The 27,708-nt window shown below is 45.5% G+C and overlaps 1 protein-coding gene across 2 annotated transcripts; it reads left to right on the top strand.

The window, feature by feature from the left end:
* Positions 1-7,342: 7,342 nt before the first annotated feature.
* Positions 7,343-27,053, top strand: DDX19A (DEAD-box helicase 19A). Of its 2 annotated transcripts, XM_052655414.1 has the most exons (12): positions 7,343-7,491; positions 10,566-10,614; positions 13,500-13,550; positions 14,463-14,598; positions 17,070-17,162; positions 18,386-18,488; positions 18,864-18,978; positions 21,779-21,956; positions 22,311-22,548; positions 23,725-23,887; positions 24,328-24,519; positions 24,824-27,052. In XM_052655414.1, exons 1-12 carry the CDS (start codon positions 7,435-7,437, stop codon positions 24,883-24,885), a joined length of 1,437 nt encoding a protein of 478 aa, XP_052511374.1. In that variant the 5' UTR covers positions 7,343-7,434; the 3' UTR covers positions 24,886-27,052. The 2 variants fall into 2 exon arrangements, with proteins under 2 accessions (XP_052511374.1, XP_052511375.1); XM_052655415.1 differs by lacking the exons at positions 7,343-7,491; positions 10,566-10,614; positions 13,500-13,550; positions 14,463-14,598 and adding an exon at positions 14,875-14,929 and having other exon boundaries at positions 24,824-27,053.
* The last annotated feature ends 655 nt before the right edge of the window (positions 27,054-27,708 follow it).

The raw sequence follows: 27,708 nt of genomic DNA, 5'->3' as shown, positions 1-27,708 counted from the left end.
GAAGATTTATGTATTATTCCATAGACTAGTTACCACCTGATAGTACTATCCTGTTTCAGAGTTGACACTGCTCCAACATGAGCAGCTGGGATGTCTCCACAGGCCAAGAGCCCTACTCAGTTGCCAGGCTCCTTACCTTCATGTTTTTCTTGCTGGTAAACCAGAGGCTGCTGGCTAATCAGAAAGAAGGCCGATGCCAGCAATACCTACTTACTGTTGTTATTCCAAAAAAATTTGTGGCTCTTAAAATTTAGACACACTAGGCAGAAATAATTTTGGGGAAAAACCCAAAGGGAAGGTTTGGAAAGAACAGATGACATCAGGGTTGAGTCACAAACGAATGACTCATGAAGTCAGGCCTGTCACCTTCACCAGGAGGGACTAGCCCATCTTCTTCACCAAAACCCTCAAGCTATTGTAGATTTCAGGGACTCTCTTCAGGTTTCTCTTGATCCTGAACACAGATAAAAGGTTCTCAGGAACCCCCTGCACTTTATCTGACTTTGCTTTTCCGCTTGAGAATAAATGTTCCTTATTCTGTTGACTGACTCAGGTTGCAGCATCTTCTAAAAATGACACAGTGGAGAGGGAACCTGAAGGGCTGATGCTAGGAGGCTCCAATACCCAGAAGAGCTGTTCTGCCACTAGTATTCAGCAAAGCAAGGGGCTTTTCCTTAGCCTTAATTGTAAAGTGGAGAACAGGAGTAGGTGGAAAAAAAGAATATTATATGAAGCCTGAGAGTGGTGGCTGTCTGGGATGTCAGCTGCTCAGATGAGACACTCAGTCTCTGCTTTATCCATCTCATAGGCTGCGGTGCTTGGGTGGCAGATCTTTTATGTAGCCCTATAGCCAGTTTCTTCCAGAGGAAGGAGGGTCAAAGAGGGGGAACTATTTAAATGGAACTCTCCTGGAAGTACTAGTACACATTTTGTGAGTCTTTACAACTGTTATATCCTAATCCATAGGCTTTCTGTATCGCTGGAATTCTGCAGTTGGAGAAATGCCAAATGGTCTTAAGTTAGCTTAGACCCTGGTCTAGATCACCACTGACATCTGGGTCTACACTGGTCCCTAACAGTGTTCCTGCTTCGACTTGGATTTTCCTCCAGTTCATTTGTCACACAGCAGCCAGGGTAATGTTTGTAACGTTTGAGTCTGATTATCCCACTCTCCTCAAGTCCTCCAACCCTTACTTTCCATTTTCCTTAAGTGCCAACTGGGTAACATATTTTGTGTGTGTGTGTGTATCCCTAACACTTTATGTACTAGGCATTCCTCATTTGCTTTACTTCCCCCCCCCCCCCCCCCCCCCCGTACTCAACGCCAATTCCGTCCTCACCGAAATCTCCTTTTGTGCTGGGATACGCCTTGGTGAAGTCAGCGATCCTGTGCATTTCCCTCTCCAATTTCTCATTTTGAGGCCATTACTTCCTCCCCTACCCAGCCCACTTTGAAGCAAGAACAAAAATTCAAAGGAACCGTCGGCACTTATGGATGAGGCTAAGAATGTCTCACCTCCAGGGTTCTAGCTAAGATGGGCATGTGGGAAGAGCGAGTAGCTCAGGCTGCAGGCGCTCAGGGAGCAGAGTGAAAGATCAGAGGACCATTCCTTCACGCCACCCCAGGGCGTCACCTGCGGCCAACCTCCTGTTCAACAGTGCTGAAAGCCCCTCGCCCCCAGAACACAGGAGAGCCGGGCACCCAGTGTGGGGAGAGGAGCCTGGACGGAGAACCTCTCCCCTCTGCCAGTGACCAGGCGCACCAACTGCTGTAGTTAGTCCTCTGCTTGGAACTCTTCTCCCAGTTCTTCCCTCCTTCGGCCTCACTCCTGCTAGTCCTCCTCTTTCAGTAGTAAAAACCGCTTCTTCGGCGTGCCTCAGTGCCCTGTCCTGGTGTCTGTACCTCCCTTACTGACATTACTGTCAGGCAACATTCTACACAAGGACTTGCCTCATGGTCCAGCGGTGAAGAATCTGCCTGGCCATGCAGGGAACACAGGTTCGATCCCTGCTCTGGGAAGATCCCACATGGTGCAGAGCAACTAAGCAGATGCACCACAAGTACTGAAGCCCGCGTGCCCTGGGGCCGGTGCTTCACAGGAGAAGCCACTGCAACGAGAAGCCCACGCAGTGCGACCAGGGTGGCCTCGCTGGGGCACAACTAGAGAAAGCCCGCACAAAGCAATGAAGACCCAGAGCAGTTAAAGCAACTCGTTAGAAAAGTAAAGCTCTTCATAGAGGCCTTCCCTGGCGGTCCAGTGGCTAAGACTCCACTCTCCCAATGCAAGGGGCCCAGGTTTGGTCCCTGGTCAGGGAACTAGATCCCAAACGCCACAATTAAAGAGTTCGCATGCTGCAACCAAAGATCCTGCGTACTGCAACTGAGAGACTTCACATGCTGCAGTGAAGACTGAAGATCTTGTGTGCTGCAACTGAAACCTGTCAATTTTTTAAAAAAACGTCTACACAGGGACGTCTTTGGCGGTCCAGTGGTTAACACTTCCCCCTCCAGGGAAGGAGGTGCACAGCTGATCCCTGGCAGGGGAGCTAAAATACAACATGCCATTTAAAAAAAAAAAAAAAAAAACATAAAGCAGGAGCAATATGGTACCAAGTTCAGTAAAGACTTTACTAAAAAAAAAAAAAATTCTACATAGATTATTTACTCCTGACAACAGATGTATTAGGATTCTTATTCTACAGATCAGGACATAGGCACAGAGGTTAAGTCACGTGTCCTATAATACACAGATCAGAAGTAGCAAGACAGGCTACACACCTGGGGAGTCTGGCTCCAGGGCCCACATTCTTAACCACTAGACTGCCCCTGCCTCATATACAAATAAGTACATGTTTGGGACTACTTGTTTAGCATCCATGTTCCCTTGAGATGAAGTTGAGTAAGGGTGGGAGGTGGGTAAAATCAGTCATCGCCGAACTTCTAGCTGTCAGCAGGCATGTTGCTGCTGTTAATGTGTTAATAGTAGAATATATTTTACATATTTTCTTTAAAAAAATTATCCCCACTTTTTCATATAATTTTTTAAAAACTGTTTGATATTTATAAATTAGTCATCAGGCCTTTGTAGGAGAAATACAAAATTGGTCTGGCTCCTGCCACTATTCCTAAATTATTTCCTGAATCTTACAACGTTCCACTTCCCCTTCCCCACCAGTACATACAGGCATCACAAGGAAAAAGGAGCAGTAACTCCAAGAACAGAGCCGCCATCCTGTCATGCCTGACACAGAGTCAGACCATGGTGCTTTCTCCTAATAAACAATGTAGCCTCTAAGCAGTAACTCCACTAATGGTGAGGATGCTGGTTATTAGACCAGCCACTTGGGAAGACAATATGTGCATAATGTGTGCATGCCCTTAACCACTTGTTTTGATGAGTGGTTAAGAACCAAGAAAATATTCTTAGCCCTCCACTTTTTAAAGTAAATTTACTACTACCTGTGTTTTTTATATTTTGTTTTCTCATTACACTGTTTTATTTTTAATTGACGTATACAGACTCTAATGCACAAATATTAGGTGTATGATTCTACTGTTTTGACAATTGTATACACGTTTAACCACCAATTAAGATCAAAACATTATTTTAAAAAAACATTTTCATTGTTATCTAGTCGGGGTGCAGCTGCTGACAAAATCAGTGCTCACAAATGGTAGACAGAAAAGGAGCCTTTAATCAGAATGCCAGCGATCTGGGGAGATAGTGGATTCAGTGTCCCCAAAAAATTATCTCCGAAGATTCTGCTTGGCAATGAAGCTTTTAAAGGGAAGTAATATCAGTTAAGGCTGTATATTGTCACCCTACTTATTTAACTTATATGCAGAGTACATCATGAGAAACGCTGGGCTGGAAGAAGCACAAGCTGGAATCAAGATTGCCAGGAGAAATATCAATAACCTCAGATATGCAGATGACACCACCCTTATGGCAGAAAGTGAAGAGGAACTAAAAAGCCTCTTGAAAGTGAAAGTGGGGAGTGAAAAAGTTGGCTTAAAGCTCAACATTCAGAAAACGAAGATCATGGCATCTGGTCCCATCACTTCATGGGAAATAGATGGGGCAACAGTGGAAACAGTGTCAGACTTTATTTTTTTGGGCTCCAAAATCACTGCAGATGATGACTGCAGCCATGAAATTAAAAGATGCTTACTCCTTAGAAGAAAAGTTATGACCAACCTAAATAGCATATTGAAAATCAGAGACATCACTTTGCCAACAAAGGTCTGTCTAGTCAAGGCTATGGTTTTTCCAGTGGTCATGTATGGATGTGAGAGTTGGACTGGGAAGAAAGCTGAGCGCTGAAGAATTGATGCTTTTGAACTGTAGTATTGGAGAAGACTCCTGAGAGTTCCTTGGACTGCAAGGAGATCCAACCAGTCCATCCTAAAGGAGATCAGCCCTGGGTGTTCTTTGGAAGGAATGATGCTAAAGCTGAAACTCCAGTACTTTGGCCACCTCATTCGAAGAGTTTACTCATTGGAACTCTGATGCTGGGAGGGCCTGGGGGCAGGAGGAGAAGGGGACGACAGAGGATGAGATGGCTGGATGGCATCACTGACTCAATGGACGTGAGTCTGAGTGAACTCTGGGAGTTGGTGATGGACAGGCAGGCCTGGGGTGCTGCGATTCATGGGGTCGCAAAGAGTCGGACATGACTGAGCGACTGAACTGAACTGAATACCAGTTAATCACTGAGACACGGGGGGTCAGAGTTGTTGCCATTCCCCACTGTGTGCAGGCTCCTCAACTTTTAAAAAAAATACAAGAATCTTGTGGTTCCAGCTACTCTTATCAGGTAAGGATTCTTTTGCATTTCTTTTCTTTTTTTAACATTTATTCATCTGGCTGTGCCAAGTCTTAGTTGTGGTATGTGGGATCTAGTTCCCTGACCATGGACACTGCTCTCCCACATTGGAAGAGTGGTTTTAACCACTGGCCCACCAGGGAAGTCTCCTCAACTTCTTTTCTTCTTCTAGCTGTAATCCTGTTCACACACTGATCACACAGTTTGGGAGATTACTGAAGGGGAAGCTAGGGAAGAGATCTGGTCATCAGTTACTTACTTATTCCTCACTTCTACTTCTTTGATCTACAGAAAGAACCAACAAGTTAGGCAAGATATTGTTTGATTACAAGATTTCAAAGGTGTGCTTGGCCTGGAGATGGGTAGAGCCTGGGGGTGCCTGGTTTAAAAGTTAAAGTATAGCTGTACTAAAGTGACAAAAGAGACCTCCTGCTGCGGCGGGCCTCCTGCAAAGAGCTGCTTACAATGAATCTCATATAAATGGATTATACACTTATGCATCTTGCTTCTGGCCTCTTTCTTTCAACATAATGTCTGTAAGATTCTTCTGTTTCATCATGTATATCAGTAGTCTGTTCCGTTTCATTGCTGAGATGTATTCTATTTAATAAATATACTGAAATTTATTTATCCATCATCCTGTGATGAACATTTGAGTTGTTTTCAGCTTGGGATTATTATGAGTAAATCTCCAATGAACATCTGTGTGCAAGTCTTTATGTTTCATTTCTCTTGGATAGTAACAGGAGGAGAACTGCTGGATCACAGAGTAAGCATAGATTTAACTTCTTGAGAAACTGCAGAACAGTTATGTAAAACCACTGCACCATTTTATATTCTCTTGAGAGGCTGTGAGAGCTCCAGTTGCTCCTGACAGTTTCCTTGCTTGACCAACATTTAGTCAGGCTCCTGAACCTTCTCCTAGGCCCATCTGTGCACTTCTTTGTAAGATTCAGTTTTAGCGAGAACCACTCACCTTTAATATCTCATGACCCTCAATCTCTGGTCAGGTTCTTCGTTCTCCACCATCTCCCAGGTGATGTCTGATCACCCTGGCCTGTCTTCAGCAAGAATCCCATTAAATTGGCTTAACAAAAATTCTCCTTATCCCCGATGTTTCCTTTTAGTAATTTTCCATCCACCCCCCTGCTCCTTGACTATAAATTTCCACTTGCCCATGCTATACTTGCAATTGAGCCCAATATTTCTCCTCTGTTGAAAATTCCATTGCAGTCATCCTTATGCTTATGGCAATGGTCCTGAATAAAGTTTGCCTTATCATCATTAGCAAGCATCACTGAATATTTTTTTTCTTTAACACTCCACGACTTTACCAACACATGGTGGGTGTCGGGAGCCACGTTAGGCATTACTGACAAAATGGAGGCACGGCCCCAGACCCCTCTCCTCATTCTGCAGGCACGGACCTGGGATGAAAGAGTTAGGCCTTGTAATTCTGACTTGTTTTTTCCTCTCCTTGGCTGAGTTGACTGAAAAGGGATTTCTTTGGAAGGAATGATGCTAAAGCTGAAACTCCAGGACTTTGGCCACCTCATGCGAAGAGCTGACTCATTGGAAAAGACTCTGATGCTGGGAGGGATTGGGGGCAGGAGGAAAAGGGGACGACAGAGGATGAGATGCCTGGATGGCATCACTGACTCGATGGACGTGAGTCTGAGTGAACTCCGGGAGTTGGTGATGGACAGGGAGGCCTGGCATGCTGCGATTCATGGGGTCGCACAGAGTCGGACACGACTGAGTGACTGAACTGAATTATTGTTCTTGAGAGGAGCATGAGAAGGCACAAAGCCTTCTGCAGCTGTGCTCAGAGAATAATTCATAAAGTTAATCATTGACATTTGTTTAAGGACTTTTACAAAAGAGTGTTCCAGGATGAGCACATAGGCCGCAGCTTGAGGCCATAGGAGGGATTGCTATCTGAAGCCTATTTGTGAGGAAAATGTTTATGGCAAAGGAGTCTACTGAATTTAGGGCTTAGAAATAATTAAAATAGAAGTTAAAGATTTAAGGAATGTTGTAAAGTTAGCATATTTTACTATAGCTTATAGAAGTTAGGAATTTTTAGAGACACTATAGCTAGAAGCCTTTTTAAGAGATAGTGAGCTTAGGATACTAACACACATTTTGACATAAATGTTGCAATGATTAGAAATGTGCTCTACAGTAATATATTTTGAAGGCACCACACAGTTTTCTTCTGGGACGTTCCTTTGTGCAAAGCCTTACAGCTCAGAGACGCACACAGTACAGAATGTGTCAAACTTAAAAACGGACTGAGGTTTCTGCAATGTGACGTGAGGCAGAAAAATGAGGGCGTGGAGTTTCACTCCACAGAACTTACGGATTTTAAGGCATGACGAGGCCGCTCCCGAGGCAGTCAGCGGAAAGGGCAGGCGGGCGCACGAGGGGCGGGGCAAAGCCCCGCGCGGCGCGGAGTGGTGACGTAAGGGAACTGACGTCATCTTCGTGAACAGCCGCTTCCGGCCCGCGTGAGTGTGGGTCTGGCGCCTGCAGCCGGGCCGGGGCTGGTGCTTCTGCGCTAGCCGCTGTGTGTGTTTCCCGAGTCGGCCTTCCTCAGCCGGAGCCATGGCCACCGACTCGTGGGCCCTGGCAGTGGACGAGCAGGAAGCGGCTGTCAAGTCGGTCAGTGGCTTCAGCTCCAGGCGGGGCGAGCGTAGTAGGAGGGCCCAAGCTGACACTGCTTGGGGTCGGCGGAGCTGTCTGGGTTGGGCAGACCCGGGGCCTGCGCACCCCGAAGGTTTGCTGCGGGGAGTCTCTTAGCCCTGATTTGCGGCTAAGGCGGAAGAGGCCAGTGTGGAGCCTTTTCCTTTGATCCGAGCCAGTTAAAGACTTTATCCTGTGCTTGCTCTGTATACTGTCTTTCCTACATTGCACCTCCTTCTCAGTGGGGATTTTAAGGAAAGGAACAGTGCTGATTCTCTGTTTTCTGAGTGATTCTATGTTACTCTTATTTTACCAATTTCTAGATGCCTGCTTAACATTGTTGGCAGTTTGTATCACTTTGCAGAATAACGGATATAGCTTTATATTTAGTGTTTCAATCTGTTGCAAACGTTGCGGGAGGCACTAAAAATTGTTTCATCGGTGTTTAAAGTGACATTTAATTTCATGCATTGGTTCTTTAATTAATGAAGATCCATTCAACGGGAAGGTAATCATAGTGTAAACTGTGACTCTCTGTTCTTACCTCTTTAAGGTATGTTGATTTGGTGGTAATGGACTATTGATTTTAAGAATATAGGGGTTCTTTCTTTGTGTTGCTTTGTGTAGTCTGAAGTCTTATGTAACCTTTTAATGCCTAAATTACAACTCTTTTCCAGTCACTGTTTATTGCTTTGGGAAGATTGTCAGTTTCTCAGCAGGTAGTTGAAATGAACTACATCCAGGGAAGTATAGGAAGAAGCTTTATGGTCAAGTTAAGAAGGCTAACTGGTGGGAATTGTTGTGAAAATGATGAGAGTCATGTTAGAAGTGAATTCAGAGAGTGGAAAGACAATGTTTATGAGTAAGAAAGTCAGGGAAATTCCTTGTGAAGAAGTTTATATTTGTGCTGGATATTACAGTAATTAAGAGAGATGAAGGCAAACAGCATTTTAGAACAGAATGTCCCAAAGTGCTGGACTTGTACAGAGAACAGGAGTCAGAATAATTTTTGCTGCAACGTAAGGTTATTGGGTAGTAGTAGGAGCAGTGTTGAAAATAGAGAGTGTATTTTAGACCTTAACAAAAAACTTACAGAGGAGAGGCTTTATTTGAAAGGTTTGGGCAATTTTAAGGATACTGACAAGATTAGATCTAAGGACTAGCAAGAATTACTGGACTACAGAGAACAGAATATATTAGGAGTGGTGTCTAAAGAAAAGATCAGTGTGGAAATTAATAGTCCAGAGATAGAGGGTCTGCATTGAATGGTGAAAGTGTAGGTGAAGGGTTGGATTTAAGAGATAATTGTGGAGGTATAAAGATTTAGATGGCTTCCATGGTGGCTTACTGGTAAAGAATCAGCCTCCCAATGCAGGAGATGGGGGTTTGATCCCTGGGTTGGGAAGATCTCCTGGAGAAGGAAATGGCAACCCACTCCAGTATTCTTGTTGGAAATCCCATGGACAGAGGAGCCTGGCAGGCTGCAGTCCATGGGGGTCACACTAGAGTTGAACATAACTTAGCAACTAAACAACAACAACAACAACAACAAAAGATATAGGAAAAAGAAGAGAAGAGAGATAAAGCATAGATTACAGTTTTCAGCCTGGATCCCACAAGGTGGTTTTAATAAAGTGCTAATAACAGGTTTAGGGGAGTGGGAGGAACAGCAGATTTGATGTGTAGGGTGATGAGTACAGGTTTGCCAGTTCTGAATTTGAAATAAGGAGACAACTTGGTAAGTACCTGTGTTGCGAGTCACCAAGAGGTGTCCAAGTTCAGTGGTTTCCTCAGAGGACTCTCGACTCTGCATGTAACTACTCACAGCTGTGACTTATTGCAATGAAAAGCAAAATTAGCAAAAGGAAAAGGCCATGTTGAAAAGTCCAGAGGAAACCAGTCTCAAGCTTGCAACAATCCTCTCCTAGAGGAGTCAGAAGCTCCATTTTATTCCTGCTTAATTTCTCTAGCCACAGTTAGTAACAACACACAAGAAATGTTGTCAAAAAAGCTTCTTAGAGACTAAGTGCTCAGGGTTTTTATTGGGGGCCTGTCACATGGTCATTCTTTGCCTCGAAGGTACCAAAATTCCAGACTCCTGGAAGGAAAGCAGCTGTTACCATAAACCATCATATGTTTTTAGAAACATAGTGAACCCTTCAGCAGTTTTGGGAATGGTGGGAACCTTCTCATCATCCAGGCTCCCAGAAGCCTGCCAGGGTTCAGCTTTCCAAGCTGGCTTTCTGAAGGCTAGCAGTCAGACCTGCTGTGTTAAGTCCTGTGTATACAGTACCCATGAAGCATTTAGAGATTTGGCACTGGAGTTCAGGCAGAATCAGATCAGGGGTGTAAAACTGACAGTTACCACAAATAAATAAAAAAGTATTATAAAGGTTATGGTTTGTACTCTAGAGTTTAAAACTAGTTTTCAGCATCAGGTATTCCCTAAAGACAGTTACTGAGAATTGGTTTCAAATCTGTTTTAACCTACGACCCTATGAATAATACAAATATAGACCTAAACATACTCGTATCTGGTTTTATCCATTCTGTTTCTTGAGTGGCTGGTGTAAATAAATGTTTTAAAACACTGCTTCCTAATGGTTGGGTAAGTGAAAGTGAAGTGAAGTCGCTCAGTCGTGTCTGACTCTTTGCGACCCCCATGGACTGCAGCCTACCAGGCTCCTCCATCCATGGGATTTTCCAGGCAAGAATACTGGAGTGGGGTGCCATCAGGTTGGGTAAGATCCCTTTTATTTTACCATTTAGACTTAAGTGCATTAGCTTGATAAATGTAATTGACCAGTGAACAATTTGGGGGTTATGAGCCCCCAGCCCACACTGCAGTTGAAAATCCCCGAATAACATTGCACCTCCGTATATGTGGCGCCACATTCAACCAGCCTTGGGTTGAGTAATACTGTAGTTAGTATTTATCCTTGAATAAGTGAACCCTTGAAGCTCAAACCCGATGTTTAACAGTCAGTCGTAACTCATGGTATTCTGTTATCAGGTGTCTCTGCTCTTAAGTGTTTCTTTTCATTCCCATTCAGATGAGTAATTTGCAGATTAAGGAAGAAAAAGTCAAACCAGATACCAATGGTGAGTCACAAGGAACTACAGTCTACGTGTGTGCTTCTGCTTTGCACTCTTGGCTGCAGTGTGGAAAGCAGCTTTCACTTAGCACCTTTGGCAGATGTCAGCAAATACACAAATTCAGCTTTGAGAGCCAGTAAATTCAGTTTTGTCAGGCGAGTGTATTCTCGGTTCTGTCTTGTCTCAACAAAAATTTGAAGCGACGGACGTTAGAGCCCTCGGCGTGTCATAGCTCTCGGGTCTTGGACAGACCATGTTACAGCTCTTAGACAGATCAGTGTTACAGCTCTGTGTTACAGCTGTATTTTATTTAGAAAGTAGCAGGAAAATCCATCCTTGAGGCGTGAGGGCATGCGGACCCAAAGACGCGAAGAGGAGTGGGGGAAGGCGAGCACCCGGCGGGGGGCGGGGGAGACCCCTGGCCCTTTGGCCCCTCTCTTTATGTCTTTTCCTCCCCCGGGCCTGCCCTGTGTAAGTCGGGCCAGCCAGGAGTGCTGTCTGTTCTTCCTGAGGTCCTCACTCAGGTCCTCGGACCTTCCTTTGTTCTGTGTTCTCGGGCTTTCCCCTTTCTTGTCTTTTCGCCATTCTGGACTCCTGTTTCCTGTTCTACCTGCCTAACAGTGTCATGACTGATAAGGATGCATTCGTTTTCCAGATTAAAAAAAAAAAAGCTTACCTACTAGCTGCGCTGAGCCTTTGTTGATAGTGCTGCTCAGATCTGTGTCTTGACTGCTTTTTGTTTGCTGCTTTGTGGGCTAGCTCTTTCAGTCATTGAAAGGGAGGTATTGAAAGTTCCAGCTGTAACTGGAATGGTCTGCTTCTCCCTTCAATCTTGTCAGTTTTGGCCTCCTGTGTTTTACAGGTCTGTTGCCAGGTACATTCACATTTATGTGTTCCTGATGAATGGACCCTTTAGAAATATTCTTATTTGGGCTTCCCAGGTGGCTCAATGATAAAGAATCCGCCTGCCAATGCAGGAGACCCAGGTTTGATCCCTGATCTGGGAAGAGTCCACATGGCGTGGAGCAGCTAAGCCCGTGTGCCGTAATTACTGAGCCTGGGACTCTAGATCCCAGGACCCGAGACTGCTGAGCCCACACGCTGCAGCTGTGGAAGCCTGCGTGCCCCAGAAGCTGTGCTCTGCACAGGAGAACCCACTGCAGTGAGAGACGCGCGGGCACCACGGTTAGAGCAGCCCTGGCTTGCTGACTCTGGAGAGAAGCCGGCACAGCGGCAGAGACCCAGCACAGGCCCCCCAGATAAATACACACACAAACAAATAAAATTATTTTTTTAATTAAAAAACAAAACAAACTATCCTCCTTTATCTTTGGTGATGATTTTCTTCTTGAAATCTGCATTACCTGAGCTAATCCAGCCCTCATATGCTTACTGGTTGCATCTCTTTCCATCCCCTGACTTTCAACTTTTTTGTCTTTTTTTTTTTAAGAATTTGTTTATTTATTTTTTAATCTCAGTTTTATTTATTTGTTTTTTTACTTTACAATATTGTATTGGTTTTGCCCTACATTGACATGAATCTGCCACGGGTGTACACGTGTTCCCCATCCTGAACCCCCCTCCCACCTGCCTCCCCATCCCCTCCCTCTGGGTCATCCCAGTGCACCAGCCCTGAGCACCCTGTCTCATGCATCGAGCCTGCACTGGCGATTCGTTTCACATGTGATAATTTACATGTTTCAGTGCCATTCTCCCATATCATCCCACCCTCGCCCTCTCCCACAGAGTCCAAAAGACTGCTCTATGCATCTGTGTCTCTTTTGCTGTCTCGCATACAGGGTTATCATTACCATCTTTCTAAATTCCATATATATGTGTTAGTATACTGTATTGGTGTTTTTCTCTCTGGCTTACTTCACTCTGTGTAATAGGCTCCAGTTTCATCCACGTCATTAGAACTGTGTCTTTACATTTAAGTGCCTCTTGTAGGAGTATAATCTATAAAAATTTTGAATCATTACGTTGCATACCTGAATACAATACAATACAATATTTACTAATACAATATTGTAAAATCAACTGTACCTTAATTAAAAACAAAAAATAAAGTGTGCCTCTTATAAACAGCTGACAGTTGGATCTTGCTTTTTTTTTTAATCCATTCTAATAATCACTGTCTTTTTTTTTTCTCACTGTCATTTAATGGGAGTATTTTATCCGTTTACATTTAAGGTAATTATTGATGCGGTTAGCTTTAGGTTAGCAATTTTACTATTTATTTTCTGTTTGTACCTTCATATTTTGTTTCTCTGCCTCTTTTCCTGCTTTTTTTGGGTTAATTGAATATCTTAGAGTTACGTTTTAATTTATTTATAGCCTTTTAAGCTTTATCTCTTTGCATCAGTTTATGAGTTTTATTAACATTTTTCTTCATATATTTTCTGCTAGCTTTATTTCTAGATACAGTATTTTATCTCTTAGTTGCTATTATAAATAGTATCTCTTCAGTAATACCTGTATTTATGAAAGCTACTGTTTTCTATTTGTGTATTTTGTAGTCATTTTTAAGTTAATACTCTTAGTCCTGCAAGTTTACAATCACATATTCTACCAAAAGGGATGATTTTATTTCTTTTTAATTTTTAATACCTTTGTTTTCTTTCTTATGTCTCATTGTGTGTGCTAACGTAATGGTATATTTTAAATTAGGTTAAGGAAGTCAGAGGTGACATCACTCTGAAGTCAACCAACATCTCTAGAAATTTGAATTTTCTTATGCACTAAACTTAGAATTAAAATCCATTAAACATAAAGAAACCCAACTATTTACATTTTGATCACTTAAATAAGGTCTGATATTTGTATCGTCCCACCTTTTGAATGGATTTGATATTTCCCTTTCTGATTACAGTAACTGTTTTCTTGTGTAGGTGTTATCAAAACCAATGCCACTCCAGAGAAAACAGATGAAGAAGAGAAAGGTAACTAATCTTTGAAACTCTGTCACCTAGGACTTGCCTCTCTGGAGCCAGAGGCACTGAGAGTTATAAGACTGAGGAGATGAAGGGGACTCAGCCAGGCAGACTGAGAACAGTCCGTGAGATAGAACCAGTAGAGGGTGGTGTCCCAGAGACCGGAAGAAGGAAGTGTTTCAAAGGTAGTCATGTGTAGGTGATAAGTTAACTAAAAATTGGCTACTCAGTTGATTTAGAATGTAGAAGTCATTGATGAGTTTGACAAGGGGCTGTTGAAGTCAAGTGGGGAGATTAAATGAAAAAACCTCTGAAGTGTGCACTCTGGGGAGAATAGGAAGTGGAGACCTAAGTATAGACAGCCCTGTGAGGGAATGCTCCATAAAGGGGAGCAGAGAATTGGGGCGGTAAGTGGATGGGCATGTAGGATAGAGGAGGAAGATTTATGATGAGAGCTGGCAAAACGTGTACACATGCTGGGGGGAATGATCTCGTAGAGGGAGAAACAGAATGCAGGAGAGAAAGGTCCCTGCTGGGAGAAATGTCCTTGTCCACAAGACGGGATGGGCTCAGGAGCATAACTGTCCATCCATAGTTAACAGCAGCGAAGGCAGAGAGGACGCCCACAGACACAGGTGGGTGTATGGGCGGTCACCACAGCGTGTGGAGGTGCTTCTGACTAGGTTTACTTCTCGGGGCAGTGAAAAAGCAGAGAGGTCAGAAACTGAAGAAGGGAGACGAGTGAATGGGTGGTGTATAGAGACATAAAGACTTGCCCAGCGACTCAGCCCACTTGCGTCTAGGGATCAGGAGTTAAAGTGAGACTTGTTGGTGTGATTGTGTTTTTCTCCCACCTTTCTGGGCTATCCAGGGGTGGGTGCAGACGTGGGGTTTGCCTGATGAGTTGGTTTTTTCCTACAGAGGACAGAGCCGCCCAGTCCTTACTCAACAAGCTGATCAGAAGCAACCTTGTCGATAACACCAACCAAGTGGAAGTCCTGCAGCGGGATCCCAACTCCCCACTCTACTCAGTCAAGTCCTTCGAGGAGCTTCGGCTGTGAGTATCTGTTCCTTTGAACAACTGATCCTTGCTAGTTCTTCTCTTGTAAGACATAGTATCTCAGAGACCTTTAAAAAAAATCTTAATATATATTTACTTTCTTTGACAAGTTAATAATTCACATGATTCAAAAGTTTAAAAGTATGAAAAAGTGATGGTCTCCCTCCACCCTTGTCTCTTGGCAACCCAGTTTTCCTCCTTAGGGAATTTAAAATGCCACAGATTTATTCATCATAGCTGAAAGTCTTTTTTCTTTTATGCTCTTAGAACTTTCAATAAAATATTGGCTGACAGGTGATTTCTGGATGTCAGGAACATTTCTTATTAGGTAAGCCCTTTTGTTAGACTATAGGGTTTACAGTGTTAAGAAAAGTTTATCTACTTTTATAAAATTTGTCCAAAAAGCCTGTGCCGGATTCCCTGTAACTATAGTGAAAATCAGCCTTCAGTGTTACAGAATTCTTTCAAAAAATCCGGAACCCAGGATCAAGCCTTAAGTGTGTACATTTATGCACTGTGCTGAGAATGACTTCTAACATGTCCTTCCTCGAAACGCAGAGAATTGCGTAACGTCATACCAAGTTTTCCATTCCCTTCAGTAAGTTAGTAAAGAGGCGTTTATGGGTCATTGGTTTATGTACATGACACTGCTGGGTGTTATGAGTAATACAAGACGTAGCTGCCGTTCTTGCTGCTTGCCAGCACCCAAATCATAGACAGAGTAGCTGGTGAATGAGAAAGTGGTGGAATGAATGGATTCTTTGTCTTGTTCATTGCCCACACGTACACACTTAAAGTCAGAGAACTAACTAGAAGCCAAATCAAGGTGTTAATGAAGCAATAGCTAAGAGTAAGATTTTTAAAGTGTGGCCTTTTTTTTCTCCCCAGGAAATTATACTTTTCAATGTGTGTTTTCTCTGTCAAGGGCTTTTTTCAGTAAATTTGTTATCTGCTTCTCTTCATAAATTCTGTCAGAGCAGCTCGACGTGCTCTGACAGCTTGCCTTTCCTAGTATCAGTGGTCTTTCATTTAAAGGACTGGAGCTCTCAGGTCAACCAGTGATGAACTGGCCTCTGAAAAGGCAAGTTCTTTTTTGATTTAATTGTTAGTAGCCAAACGAAACAAAGAATAAAACCTAGGCCACCTCTATACTTGGTCTATTTTGTACTGAAAAGATACGCAAAATAAAAGAAAAATAATGAACCACTGAAAGTTCCTGGATCACTTGAGTCCTCTTTCAGTAGTGACTTTGTTTCCTTGGCAACTAAATCAGAACCTGCCAAGCCTCACAGCCTTTTCTTCCAAATGGAAGTGTGTTAATTTTCAAAGTTCTTTGTGTCTGAGAACCCCCAGAGGCCAGAAGAACTGCCTTTTAGAGAGCCAGCTGAACACTAAGGAAGGCTTAGAGAACATTCTTGCCTTGATTTGATGTTTCTTTAATAATAATCTGGTGTGATTTTTGTTAAACATCCTGTCAGTTTAGAAGTAGCAGAGAGCTTATTACAAATGTGCTATAAGAACAGCTTTAATTGATATTTGTTGTGTAGCTACTTATATAAGAAGTTGGTGCTTCTCTAGTCTTGATTTTGGAGAAGGCAATGGCACCCCTCTCCAGTACTCTTGCCTGGCAAATCCCGTGGACAGAGGAGCCTGGTGGGCTGCAGTCCATGGGGTTGCTAACAGTCGGACACGACTGAGCGACTTCCTTTTCACTTTTCACTTTCGTGCATTGGAGAAGGAAATGGCAACCCACTCCAGTGTTCTTGCCTGGAGAATCCCAGGGACTGGGGAGCCTGGTGGGCTGCTGTCTATGGGGTCACACAGAGTCGGATACGACTGAAGTGACTTAGCAGCAGCAGTGTTGATTTTGACTAGACATAGTAAATCTGAGCAGTTGTAAAGTTCAGTATGATAACTGAACTTCCTTTACCTATCTACTAGAAACTGGCTGAATCAATTTTCTTACCTCTCAATTGTCCCGAGTCCTTGTGCAGCTGGCTTTTTTGGAAGGCCCATGGAACACAACATCACTGTGGCTCAGTGGAGCACCCACACTGAGAAGTGAAAAACCGGAGTCTCATTCCCTAAAGGGATGTCTGTATCTTAGCGGTATAGTAAGCAGTGTTTGCTTTTAGATATCTTTCATAATTCATTTTATACTCTGAATTAATAGGAACCATTCTTACAGAATCTAGGCCAATCAAATTTGTGGGTCTACTGAAAGATGAATTTCTCTTAAGAAAGGAAACTAGCCTGGATTTTATAAATTGCATAATAGTTTCAGATCAAGATTTAGTAGGAAAAGATGTTGGTTTTGTTTTTAGTTAGTATTTTTTAAGGCACAGGAAGATATGTCTGACGGAGATAGAAAGTATCACTCTTTGCTAGATATAGGGAAAAATAAAATCTTAGGTCTTTAAAACAGTTGCGGCAACTAGGAACCATCCTCTCTCTCCCCGGCCTCCTAGGAAACCACAGCTTCTCCAGGGAGTCTATGCCATGGGCTTCAATCGGCCATCCAAGATACAAGAGAATGCGTTACCCATGATGCTTGCTGAGCCGTAAGTATACAGACCCTGGTACGCGTCTCCAGGATGGGATTTCACGTCTCCCACCAAGAGTGTAGTGTTCCTGAGCGTAAGATGTGCCGTTGGGAGCAACAAGCTTCTTCAGGGAAACAGCTGGGACCAGTGGTGAGAGAGTCAGGTGCAATTCAACACAGTTTCTGCCTTTTCCACTTAATAAAAACTGCTAGAGAAAGTCAGTGCCATTTTAAACACTTTTAAAAATAATTTTGAAAATTTTGAGGCCTTCAAAAAAGTATCAGGAACCATACTAGGAACATTTCTGTAGCGCATCCTGACGAGAAATAAAGCATCGTTAATCTAGTTGACAGATGCGGTCCCTGTGTGACCCTCTCCACTCTCAGCCCCCTCCCCGACCCAAGAGCGCGCCACGGAAGCGGGGCGTCGTTTCTCCTTTTACTACGTACGTATGTTTCCCTAAGGATCTATGAGTAGTTGGCATATTTTTAAACCTTAGATAAATGGTATCATACTTTACATAGCAACTTTTTTCATTCAGTGAAATCGCTCAGTCGTGTCCAACTCTTTGCGACCCCATGGACACCAGGCTCCTCCGTCCATGGGATTTTCCAGGCAAGAGTACTGGAGTGGGTTGCCGTTTCCTTCTCCAGGGAAATTCCCGACCCAGGGATCGAACCCAGGTCTCCCACATTGTAGACAGATGCTTTCCGTCTGAGCCACCACTTGATCTTAGCCAAAAGGCCGAGAAGCCTTTTATTATTTTTCTTTTCTGATGATGAAAATGCCACCTGTTCCCATGACACTGAATTACATGAAGTGAAATATGAAAGTTTCCTCTGAAGCATCCGATTTAGTATCTTACGTTTTCCATGAAGGTGAGAAAAGGGAGCACACAGAAGGAGCCGAGTCCTGAAGACACGTCAGGCAGTAAGATTTGCCCAGATCTTACTCTGCAGTCTGAATTCCCATTGGCCTCTTGGGGTATAAAACTAGGGAACTCTAGCTGCACTAGAGTCTAGAATGAATATTTTTTAGTGTGAGCTCATCTAAAATAATCATCATTTCCCTTAATATTTAAGCAAGTTTTTTTTAACACCATATAAAAAATTTATCATTGTGCTCAAGGCAGAAAACCTGAATGAGGGAAAAATGCCTTTTCCTACCGCCCAGAAAGAACACTTGGACACTTGATTGTTTCTAACCAATGTTATCCTCATCTCTATTCCTCCTGGGTCCAGCCCGCAGAACCTGATTGCCCAGTCGCAGTCGGGTACTGGTAAAACGGCTGCCTTCGTCCTGGCCATGCTCAGCCGGGTGGAGCCAGCAGAGAGGTACCCGCAGGTGAGGGGGTCCTGGGGGCCCTGGAAGGGCGTTGCCATCTCAGGGTGGTGGTTGGCGAGGGCATCCCTGGTGGAATCTGAATGCTTCTGATGCCTCAGACTGTTGCTCAGGCAAAGCCTAATGGCACAACAGGCCCTTCCATGGGTAGAGTTGATTCAAAGCAGCAGCCTTAAACGTGGCTTCTGACAGCATCTGCCAAGCCAGGCCTCCCTGCTGAAGGCTTCCGCCTACAGCTGACACGCAGGCCTGGTTGATGAGGACGGGGCTGCCCACACTGTTCAGGTGGTACTGATACCAGTGTCCCTGCTGCTCTAGAACCTGCTGTCAGCTGCTGCAAGGTTTTTCTAAACTCATCTCCTGTGATCTGCCCGTTAGTGTCTGTGCCTCTCCCCGACGTACGAGCTGGCGCTCCAGACAGGAAAAGTGATTGAACAAATGGGCAAATTTCATCCAGAACTAAAGCTTGCTTATGCTGTTCGAGGCAATAAATGTGAGTATAAAAGGGCATGACCCAGGTCCTGAGCTCAGGCAGTGGGTGGGGTGTTTGAATTTTGAAGATGAGGTGATGATATTCAACTTTCCGGTTCAGTCTGACCTTGGAGCCCAGTATGGATTTCAGCAAATTTATTTAAATACTTGCCGATTTCTTAATAATTCTCTCCACTCTTAAAATAAGATTTTAAGTTGTTAGAAAAAAAAATCCCTGCCTGAGTCATGGGGTTCTTAAAGTGTGGAGTGTTTCCCTGAGGAGGCGAGGTTTGAATTCAGCATCCAGAGTTCTGAAAGCTGCCTACAGGAGAGTAAACAGGGAGGATGGTCGGTTGGATCAGATCCCTTTCTTCAGTGAACAGCTTTAGTAAGAGTGATCTAAGAGCATGTACAGTTCTTATCAAATCAGAAATCCTTCCACTAATTCTTTTTTCTGCAGAATGTAGAGAATGTGGTTACAATAGGAGGACAGGTAGAAAATTGGTAATGTGGAAGTTATCACAGTATATATAACTACAAATCAATTAGAAAAAAGTAGTCATTCTAATAGGAAAATGGACGAAAGAGGCCCAGGTGAACAGACTTCTCACTAAAGAAGGAATTCAGACGGCTGGTCAATGGGAAAAGACGAAAAGCTTCATTAGTCATCAGGGAAACATGGGTTGAAACCACCATATGCCTCTCAGGCGGTAGAAACGAGGGAGTCTGACAAAGCAAGTGTTGGCCGAGATGTAGGGCTGGGACGCTCACGTGCTCCACTGGGGCGCACGCACAGGCACGCTCGCTCCAGGAGGCAGGGGGCATTACCTGGACAGTTAGCCATTCATAGTCGCCTCGAGCTCCGACTCTTAAACCTTTCCACTCTTACACTCTTAAACATTGTTGAGGACCCTAAGTACTTATTTTGGAAGAATATGAAGAAAATCTAGCCTTTCTTATAATTTCAGACACTGTTTTTAGGATGCCATACCAAAACCCAACAGGGGTAATTATGTAAAAGATAATTGCCATGTGATATTTGAAATCATATTAATGACCTCTTCATACTGTTATATTAAAATTCCTTGGTCTCCCTTGTACTTTGAATGCATCTTTTTTGTGCAGTAGTAATTTTCTAACATTATACCTTGGTCATTTGGAAAATACCAAATGTCTTACTGAGTTACACTGAGAATGTTGACATATTTCATTATACAGAATTTTAAATCGCATTTAAAATGCATTAATATCACCACCAAACAACTCAGAGGAGTTTACATACAGAGAAACTCTCAAGTTTACAGCAACACTACAAGTTTTCCAAAATTCTAATTTTCTCTTACACTTCAAGTGTTACCATGACAGCAAATAACAATCGATTGTTTTCACTGAAAAGTCAGGCTCTCCTTGTTCATTTTTAAGAAGGTATATGTCAGATTCCCTACTTAATTTTCTATAGTTTGTCAGTCAACAAACAAAAATGGCTAGTACAGTTCACACACAAATGATCACACAAGCACTTTTCCCCGAGGAAACCATCATGTTTCAGCATGCAGCAACAGCACTTTAACCAGAAATTATTAGGCTGGGTACTTCCGTATGTGTTTGATGCCTCACACTGGCAGGTGCAACTGCGTGCGGTGTACCGGAGCCTTGTGACAACATGGATCTTCTCTAGATTGTTTTATACTGGCAGGGGACTTCATGTGTGTGAGAGATTAATATATTACTCTATATTAATTATATGTTAAATATATTAATAACTACTTAATGTGCCGTTTTAAAAAAAATTCATTGTAGACTGATCAGCAGTGTGCAGTGAAAATCACAGTGTGTTGAGTTCATTTAAAACTCTTCCAGTGGAGTTGATGTATTCCTAACCAGAGTCCCCTTCTCAAATTTTAAATTTTGTTTTTAAAATTTAAGTTAAAAACTTTCACGTGTTTCAAAATTAAAAGGGTATATGGTAGAAACTTTTCTTTCTCCCATACCCTTCAACCATTTGGTTCTCCTTCCTAGAGCACCCCTGGAGAAGGAAATGGCAACCCACTCCAGTATTCTTGCCTGGGGAATCCCACGGACAGAGGCGCCCAGCAGGCTCCAGTCTATGGGGTCGCGAGTCGGACACGACTGAGTGACTAAGCACGAGCAAATGTGCATGCAGGGTTGACTCCTGATGGTGGAAGTGCTGATCGAAGGCTACAGGCATTCGTCAGTTTTTTTTTAATGTTGTAAATTTCTTTTTGGGGGGATGGGGGTGCAGCGGGCAACAGTTGACACATGGCGTGCAGGTTCTTACTTCCCCAACCAGGGTCTTGAATCTCTGCCCCCTGTGGCGGAAGCATGGGGTCTTAACCGCTGGACCACCAGGGAAGTCCCATATATTAGTAATTTTGACAGATGAATAAAGCAGTTTCAACTCCTACCAGCTGTAGTTGGAGAGTAACGTGCTGTTGTGGTTTTTTTTCCCTAATAGAATTTGTATTGAGGAAAACCGTCTACCCAATTAGAATGTCTAACAAGGCAAAAAATCACTGGGCCAGAATCCTAGGACTCAAAACTACCAATTTATAAGGAAATCAGTGAAGCATGAATGAAGGGATGATATAAAAAGAATAAGAGTAATGCTAAAGAAAAAGAGCTGGATGATGGGAAATTACAGGAGGAAGTAGGTAAAGGAAACTAACATGCATGAAAGATTCACTGTACAATTTATTCCCAGCCACAGTGCAGTGAGACAGGTGTCGTCATGGCCGTTTTATAGCAGAAGAACCCAAAAGTTTTAGATAAAAGTGCCCACAGAACACATCTTGTCTCCACAGTGGAAAGAGGTCAGAAAATCAGTGAGCACATTGTCATTGGCACCCCGGGGACCGTTCTGGACTGGTGCTCCAAGCTCAAGTTCATCGACCCCAAGAAGATCAAGGTGTTTGTTCTGGACGAGGCTGACGTGATGATAGCCACTCAGGGCCACCAAGATCAGAGCATCCGCATCCAGAGGTAGGGCCTCGGGCCGGGAGGGACTTCTCGGCTCCCAGCCTGCAGGTCCTGCTCCTGTCACCTCACACTCCCCTTCTTGCCCCTGCCAGGCTCTTCACAGCTCTCAGGCGCATTTGTTTGATGGGCCATTTCCATGCCAGCGCTGAGCGCGTCCCCCGCCCGGGTTAAGGAGGGAGACTCGGATTCTCAGTCACCTGTCCCTGCCCCATGTCTGCTCCCCCTTCCTCCCCACCGCTGTTCCCCGCTGCCCCTTCCTGGGGACGCAGGTCATCAGGCCTGGGGAGGCTGTGCCCTGGTCCTTCCAGGGAAAGCCTGGGTCAGGGTCATGCTGGACACCTGGGGCTCCCCTTGCAGGATGCTGCCCAGGAACTGCCAGATGCTGCTTTTCTCTGCCACCTTTGAAGACTCTGTCTGGAAATTTGCCCAGAAAGTAGTGCCCGACCCGAACATCATCAAACTGAAGCGTGAGGAGGAGACACTGGACACCATCAAGCAGTATTACGTCCTGTGCAACAGCAGAGACGAGAAGTTCCAGGCCTTGTGTAATATCTACGGGGCCATCACCATTGCTCAAGCCATGATCTTCTGCCATGTGAGTAGCAGCAGCAGCAGCAGCAGGGCTCCAGGGTTAGGGGGCCGGGGAGGAACTCCAGTTAGGGGACCAGGTTCCTTCCCTGTGACTGGAAAAGAAATGGTTTGTGAAGATGGAAGGAACAATTTCTTCATAGTATCCTGAGGTATATCTATAGTCTAAGCATAGAGTCTTCTGAACTTAAATGCCATGTGTAGGTGATACATTAGAAAGCCCAAGTGAATAAAACTGATATTTGTAGGGAAAATAAGAAACTAAACAGGATGACAGGCTAGAAAATTAAAAGAAAATAAGTAGTTTTCCAGTCTCAAAGTGAAAACACTTAGAAATTGGAAGGATAGACCCCACTTATAGTGGCTAGTGTAATTTTTCAGGAATGTATAAGATCACCGAAGAAAGCATCAAAATGCTGTTATGGGATATAAGAATAAGACAGCTCTTACTCTATTATGGGGATACTTGTAAGTTTTTTTTTTAATTGTCAAGAGTGGCATCCTTCTCCCAAACTCAGACTGAAACTTTCAAGCCCACAGAAAAGATGAAAACAATATGAAATGAGGACTGTTATGCCCTTCCCCTGTTGTCAGCATTTAGCCACATTTGCCCTATCCATAAGCTTTTGTGTAGGGCTGTCTGTACTTTTTCTTTCTGCCGACTTTAAAGTCAATCGTAGATATCAGGACATTTCCCACCTAAATGCTTCCTGAGAATGAGGCGTGGTCCCGCACGAGCACAGCACCACTCACACCTTTCACGATGCCGTCCCCTCTGAAGTCTGTCCATATGCCACCTTCCCCATGTATACTGAAATGGCCTCTTCTGCTTTTAGTTGCTGCTGTTAAGCCTAAGAGCCAGTAGAGATTGTTGCATGTAGTGTTGCGTCTCTTGAGACTCCCTTAATACAGAACAGTTTCTCCACCTTTCATGACGTGGACATCTTGAAGAGTCCAGCCAAGCTAGTAATTAGTCTTTAGATGTCTCTGAGTTTTTTCCCCCTTGTGGTTATATCAAGGTTAAATATTTTCTAAGACTTATCACCCAGGTGACTTCCTTTATACCACATCATGTTAACAATTTTAGGACATTAAACTCTTAACTGCTAAGGTTCAGTGGTCTTCCAGATCAAAAATATTCTCTTAAGGTACCTTCATTCCTCAAACATTTTCTTGCTTCCAGACCCGCAAAACAGCTAGCTGGCTGGCCGCGGAGCTCTCAAAAGAAGGCCACCAGGTGGCTCTGCTGAGCGGTGAAATGGTGGTGGAGCAGAGGGCCGCAGTGATTGAGCGCTTCCGAGAGGGCAAAGAGAAGGTTCTGGTCACCACCAACGTGTGTGCCCGCGGTGAGCAGAGACTGGGTCCTGGCCCGCCAGGCTCGGGGCCGCGGAGAGATCGTGTGTGGGAGGCTGCGGTGGTTTGGGGGAGATGCTGTTTTGTGGGCGAGCCTGTGGGGCTCCCTCAGCGGAGGAGAACGTCCACAGAAGCCGGGAGCCCTGGCTGGTGGCCGAGGACGGCGCCTGCTCTTGCGGCCCCAGTGCGGCGTCAGCTGCTTCCCCAGATCGTCGGATCCAGCGGAGGCTGTGCGACTGATGCCGGAATTTGGCCAGCAGCGGGACGGCCCCGTGCTCTCCCTCTGGGTCCTGCCACCTGCCCGTGTCCCAGCCCCAGAGCTGGCCTGTCGCAGACCCTGCCTTCCGCCTGAGCTTGGTGAGGGTGGGCCTGACCGGGCAGCGGCGATTTCGGTCTCCCGTCCTCACTCCCGTCCAACTCTTCCCTCACGCAGGTATCGACGTGGAGCAGGTGTCTGTCGTCATCAACTTTGACCTCCCGGTGGACAAGGACGGGAACCCGGACAACGAGACCTACCTGCACCGGATCGGGCGCACCGGCCGCTTTGGCAAGCGGGGCCTGGCGGTGAACATGGTGGACAGCAAGCACAGCATGAACATCCTGAACAGAATCCAGGAGCATTTCAGTGAGTCCCGGGAGAGCCCCCTGCCGGGGCCAGGTCGCGGGGGCAGGCGGGGAGGGGGTGTCGCCATGGCCCCGAGAGGCCCTTCCCCAGGACAGGAGGTTCTCCCCGCTCCCGGAGCGCTCGAGCCGGGCCGAGGGGCCGGGGGCCCGCCCAGTCCCGGGCGCCTCGGGGGCTCAGGGAGGCCTGCGGCGGGGGCGGGCACGTCCCAGGGAGCCCCGGGTCCTCCCCGCCTGCTGCCCCTCGCCTGCCTGCGTCCCCTGTGATCTGTGCGGGGCTCTCTCTGAGCCCGCCTCTCTCCCCTCAGATAAGAAAATAGAAAGGCTGGACACGGATGACTTGGACGAGATTGAGAAGATAGCCAACTGAGGAGCTCCTGCAGTCGCTGTGCCGCCCCCGCCCGGGACGCGAGTGCTTCCACGGCGCAGCCTGCCCGTCCCCGCGAGGATGACGGCACGAGCAGACAAACTGCCTACCTCATCTGAAATTACGTTTGGACTTGACAAAAATTGCCCAAATTATTCAGGAAGGTAGAAGAAAAAAATCTGAATTTTGGAAAATTGAGCCCTTTTCCTCCCATCCCTTTTCGAAGCCACAGTTTCCCCATCTTTGTAATAATGTGGTCACTATTGGTAACTGCCAGCTGCAGGAGCCACGGCCTGTTTTCTGGCCAGGGGTGTTCAGACCGCCGCCAGGCCCTGAAGCAACAGCAGAGGAAACGCCTGGGCCTCCCGGATCCACCAGTGTCCCTGCTGATTGCTTTCCCTCTGTTGTCTGCAGAGGAATCCCACCCTCCCCGGGGTGAGCGTCGGCTCCCTTTGTACACCTCAGGTTTGGGGGGAGCACGAAGTCGGTGAGCTGCCTTCAGAGGCACTGGCCTGGCCTAGCTGGGTGACCCAGGGCTGCCTCCGCTTCCCACCGTCGCTCTGCTGCTCAGGCGCCGGGTGTCCCAGCCGCCGAGGTGGTTTCTGACACACACCTGGCCGGGTGAGCTCTTAGCGCGGACGTCACGCTATTCCCGGATGTGAGCAGCAGGGTTTGGAGAGGAAGTTACAACCAAGTGAAAGCTCTTATGAGGCTGTTCATCCGTAACAGGGGACCTGTTGCTTACTCTGATTCATACGCTGTCTGTATGAATAAGGACAGAATAATCAGAGCTATACCCATCATCCACTATGTTAAAAAATTTAAAAATAATTATGGAACGCTTTACTAATCATGATTTGTTGTTTTTACTTGTATTTTTCTGCTTATTAGACTAATATATGCTCATTAAAAAGGTGTGGGTGTGTAATTTATAAAGTGCAAGTGTTCTGGTCCCCACCCCTCTCTGTTCACCACTGCTAGCAGCTTGATGAATATTCGGTATATTGCCTTCCGTTTGATTATGTCAGCCTACTTCTGTTTTACAAAAACGTGAACATTTGCTCACGTTGTGCGGCCTGCCTCCTCACTCACCCATGTGTCTCGGACACGTGGCGTGGCTGTGGCTCACTCTCCATCGGCACCATTCCAGGATGTAGCCGCCCCTGCGTTTGCTTCCTGGCTCCTAGTGACAAGCACTGGGTTGTCGCCCACGGCAAATGCTGGTGCCACTCCTCTCTGCCCCGCTGAGACCTACTCAGGATGTGTTCCTGGAAGTAGAGTTGTTGGGTCAGAGTGGAAATGCTTAACATGTTAACACATTGCTAATGTAGCCTGCTGAAAGTTCTTATCAATATGGCATTTCATTGACAACAAAGTACCTACTACCTGCTTGCCAACCCCCCTCCATATTAATTTTTAAAATTGCAAGTCTGAGCAGCAAAAATACATTACATAATTGTTTTTTAATTTTAGCGATATTTGGGTTTATTGGTATTTATACCAGCACCTGATGCTTTGGAACTGTGATATTGGAGAATACTCTTGAGAGTCCCTTGGACTGCAAGGAGATCCAACCAGTCCATCTTAAAGGAGATCAGTCCTGGGTGTTCATTGGAAGGACTGATGTTGAAGTTGAAACTCCAATACTTTGGCCACCTGATGCAAAGAGCTGACTCATTTGAAAAGACCCTGATGCTGGGAAAGATAGAGGGCAGGAGGAGAAGGGGACAACAGAGGATGAGATGGTTGGATGGCATCACCGACTCGATGGACATGGGTCTAGGTGAACTCTGGGAGTTGGTGATGGGAGGCCTGGCGTGCTGTGGCTCATGGGGTCGCAAAGAGTCGGACACGACTGAGCAGCTGGACTGACACCAGCACCTCTTCTGGGGGCGCTGCCCGTTCCTGCCTCACCATTTTGTTACCGGCTTGTCTGACCTCTGAGTTATAGCTTCTTTTCTACTTTAGGGAAGTTACACTGTCTTGAGTGGTAGATGTTTTCCTAGCTTGTCTTTACAAAATCATTTTTTCTTAATACTACACAGAAGTTTAACTTCGGTAGTCTTAACACTCATTTTTAAGAAATCTGGATTTGGTGTTGTGGCCAGAAAACCTTTCCTCATTTCAGTATTATAAATTACTTACTCATGTTTTTGTACGTCTTAAAATGATTTGCCTGCCTGATTTTCTGTGAGCGATTACTATTACCTATGGGTGAGTGGATGGCAGAGCTGTGTGTGCGTGGGTCAGAGTTGAGACCGAGCGACAGGGTCCAAATGGGACCGAACGAAGGAGAAAGAGTCCTGGGAGGGAAGCAGGCAGACAGTGACCGCAGGTTAGGAGGGGCGCACACAAGCCACGGGTGCGGGAGGGGCTCTGAGAAGAGAAGTGGAGTGAGAAGGGCAGCAAGGGTCCAGAAAGGCCGGGGATGAGGCGGTGTAGGGTGGCGAGGAGGAGGTGTGCGGGTGCTCGGAGGAAAACGAGGAGGGGGAAGAGGCCTGGTGTGGAGTCAGCATTCCAGTTAGGTGACATCCACGTGGACCCAGAAACACAGCAGTGATGCAGAAAAGAACCAGAAAACATACCGCCTGCCCCCCAAAAACAAGGTGAATACTTCTGTGGGTCAGCAGCCGGGAGAAATGCAGTGTGCTACGCAGGGCTGAAGCCAGAGCTAGCTGTGCTCCCATCTGGGGGCAGAGCAGCTGCCGGCCGGCACGTCCCGTGGAGCCGAGGACCCGGGCAGCGCTGCACACGAGATCGGAACCCAAGGAAGCATCACTGCTCGGATGGTGCTGGACAGGAGCTTCACCTGCCCACCCGCTGGAT

This window comes from Budorcas taxicolor, chromosome 18 (assembly GCF_023091745.1).
Source record: "Budorcas taxicolor isolate Tak-1 chromosome 18, Takin1.1, whole genome shotgun sequence".
Taxonomy (NCBI): domain Eukaryota; kingdom Metazoa; phylum Chordata; class Mammalia; order Artiodactyla; family Bovidae; genus Budorcas; species Budorcas taxicolor.
Note: the sequence above shows the minus strand (reverse complement) of the source record. Positions and strands in the feature narration are given on the sequence as shown.